The following is a 3,237-nucleotide window of genomic DNA, read 5'->3' on the forward strand; positions in this document are numbered from 1 at the left end:
TCATATGTTTCTTTTACTTTCCGAAGTGTGTGCGTGTGAGTGTGCGCGTCATACATATGTATGTATATTACGTATGTATATTATGTATGTATACATATGTATGTACGTACATACACTATACTCATATATACACACATACATACATGCATTTTGGAACAACATATTCCGAAAATTTCGGTTCCAAAGACTCTCAATTAACGAAATAACGAATAGACTTTTTTCTGAGTAAAAAGTCAAAAATTTATTTCAGCTACTCTGGAAAATAATAAGGAACTGATATTACAAAAATGAAGAACAAAAGAGAAAGTGTGGAAATAAGCCAGTGGAAGCCGAAAATATGAATGTAGAAATGTATGTTGAAAGTTGTATTGTAAAACGTGGAAAAACAAACATTTCGACCATAATATCTGATTCTTTTCAATGTTTCAATAAAATTAATAAAATCTCGTGATCTTGACAAAGCTCCGATCTTGACTGTGATTGTGATATATTTCCACGCGTTATTTTGATTTACCTAATTCTTGAGAGTCGGCATGTTGTTGTTTTTTATTTTTTTTTTATTATTAAAAAAGATATAGCGTGACAGCAATCTTCTTGCGACAGCCGACGCAAAGAATAATAAAAGTCGTAGTAAAACGTGTCAGATGTGGTCGATCATTTTATGGCTGACCATTTTTTTGCTGTATTGTAAAAATAGTGACGTTTTCTTAACAAGGATTTCTTTATTCTTACGGACAACTTTAATTTAACTGTATTATTTGTGTAAATGGTATTTTGTTAATAAAAAATCGGCATGATTCTTGGGAACATAAAAAATTTTATACGCAGCGCTCTACAATTTTTAAATTATTTTTAATGTAGAATTTTTCAACAAACTTTTTATAAACAACAAATAATTACAAAGATGTAGACATTTTATTTGTGTAAGATTGGAAAAAAAATTACATGCTACGTCATATCATGTAATTTATAGAAATATAAAATCTCTAAGTTGATCCTCTACTATATACTTGTGTGTCAACAATGCTGAAATTAATAAGATAAACTACGAAAGCAAACAAAAATATGAAAGTAGTTTCTACTAATTTACCTATTATATCTATGTATCTTCATAAAATTGTTTTTTGTTCTAATAAAAAGTAAATACGTTTCTTAAGTACGTGATTACGAAATTGTAATAAAAATTCGTACAAATTGCGACATTATAAAATATGTTCCTGTGTTATTAATTCTGATTGTAAATGACAATATATCTTTAATGTGAGGACCTTTTGTCCAATTAGAAAATTTATTGTTTTTCAGGCATCCATATGTCAGAGGTACAATCTCCACCAGGATATCTATATAAAGATTAAGAAACATTATTTGAAGAAAATATATATATATTTTATTTCTAAGCACAAAAAGTATAATGGAAAATTAAAAGAAAGTCACTAAATCTCGCCGAGATTAGATAAACACATTAACATTGAAATAAAAAAATTCGCAAAAAAAGTGAAGATTACATGAAGTTGTCACTTTTTATGATAGAAATTCTTATGTAATGTCTCGTTTTAGGTCATCTCTATTTTTTGTACAAAGTACAAACAAAAATATTTAATTTTCTTTTATGAATGCGTGTAATATTTCTGTACCGACCTCATTTCGTGCGCCAGCAGTATGTCATTTTTATCGATGCCAAAATCAACAAGAAATTGATGATCAAGCTTCATGCCGCCTTTTTCAACATCAATATCGAGCTTTACCATTGTCGATCCATATCTAAGTAGAGCGGAACATTTATTAAGTAAACATTAACATTTATTAATATAGATCATATGTAAAGATTTTGTCATAAAAGAAAAAAGAGGAACATTTAAAAAATAAGAAATATAAATAAGAAAGAACGTACTTACTGAAGAAGTTCGGGATAGAACTGTTTATCCCATGGCTTGAAGATTGATGTAGTTACATACAAACGGTGTCCGTCTAAACTTAGCTGTAACATTTGCGGCGCGCCATACAATCTACGCCCCTTCACATAGACAGGGCTGGGTTGACTAGTTAACTCTTCATCTTGAATAACACGCACGTGCGAGTCGCTCAATATCGATCCACCTAAGAAAATCTGACTCGTTAATTTAGGATTTCTTGTGTTCGAGATGTCATACTGTCTAACGTCACCATGTAACCAGTTAGACAGATATAAATATTTGTCGTCTAGGCTCAACAGAATATCGGTAATCATGCCTAAAAAATAAAAAAAACTTAGTCATATTTAAACAATATCGCTGGTAAACATTTTTTATCAGAGAAAGTAATAAAAAAAAGTAATAAAAAAAAACGATAAGTTAGGTTACTGCTCAGATAGCACATGGACATCCTCTGAACATCCAGAAGACATCCCACATGGAAAACGGGATATTCTGTAAACATTCCGTTTTAATCCCGAAATCTATTGTGGATGTCCTGAGGATTAGCAAATGAGCGTCTCATGCTATACTTAGAAATATTCTCAGTATATTAACGTGAGACATTCTAAAGATTTTTACAGGATATGTGTAGGACATTTTCCACCAAAAATTTTATATATATAATCATACATTTAATAATCAATCATTTTATATACATATATAAAAATTAATATATAATTATGCAAACTCGATTCAGTTGGTTTTCTTCCGATAAACTCGATCGGAAAACTGACCTAGAAAAAATTCTAAAGTGGTAGATGGATTCAAACTCGCATCAGGATCTCCATGTTTTCAACTTCCGCATTCAGACCGCGAGACCACTGAACTTAATTACCTAATTACCCTAATAGGCACATTTGTGAAAATATTGCACAAAAATGGCATCATGAATGACAATTTTGCAGTGATTGCACTAACAAAGGAAGTGACGCAAGTGTCCCTCTCTGATTTTGATGAGCTTTGAATATGTTGTAAAGTACCCTGACGAAAATGAGAAGTTTTATAAACGTTTATTTGACGTTTGTATGAGCGTTTTGTGGAAGTTCGTAGAAAATTTTGAAACGGTCAATAAAAAGTTCATAAAGCGGAAATTGCAACGCTACAGCGTTTGAAAGGCGTTTGTATAAAGCGTTTCTGAAAGTTTGCATAGTGTTTACGTTAAGCGTGAGACAAAACAAAATAGTTTATTAAGTTAAATACATCTAAAAATTCAATAAAAGAATTTTTCGCGACTTGCGCTTTCACACAGCTAAGAGATTTCACTTGAATTAATTTTTGGAAGCCC

General features: G+C 30.8%; 1 protein-coding gene across 2 annotated transcripts in view; it reads right to left on the reverse strand.

Annotated features, from left to right (window-relative positions):
• Positions 1-914: 914 nt before the first annotated feature.
• The window catches only part of LOC109860859 (selenium-binding protein 1-A-like), a 28,306-nt gene continuing 25,983 nt past the window's right edge, over positions 915-3,237 (reverse strand). Inside the window, exons 3-6 of one of the 2 annotated variants that reach the window (XM_020440236.1) lie at positions 2,340-2,405; positions 1,896-2,229; positions 1,639-1,761; positions 915-1,340 (exon numbers count right to left, since the gene is read on the reverse strand). In XM_020440236.1, coding sequence (XP_020295825.1) covers positions 1,289-1,340; positions 1,639-1,761; positions 1,896-2,229; positions 2,340-2,405 — 575 coding nt within the window. In that variant the 3' untranslated portion in view covers positions 915-1,288. The remainder of the gene's footprint in view (positions 1,341-1,638; positions 1,762-1,895; positions 2,230-2,339; positions 2,406-3,237) is intronic. The other variant, XM_020440237.1, reaches the window with a different exon arrangement.

This window comes from Pseudomyrmex gracilis, unplaced genomic scaffold (assembly GCF_002006095.1).
Source record: "Pseudomyrmex gracilis isolate BER0280 unplaced genomic scaffold, ASM200609v1 scaffold_488, whole genome shotgun sequence".
NCBI classification, from domain to species: domain Eukaryota; kingdom Metazoa; phylum Arthropoda; class Insecta; order Hymenoptera; family Formicidae; genus Pseudomyrmex; species Pseudomyrmex gracilis.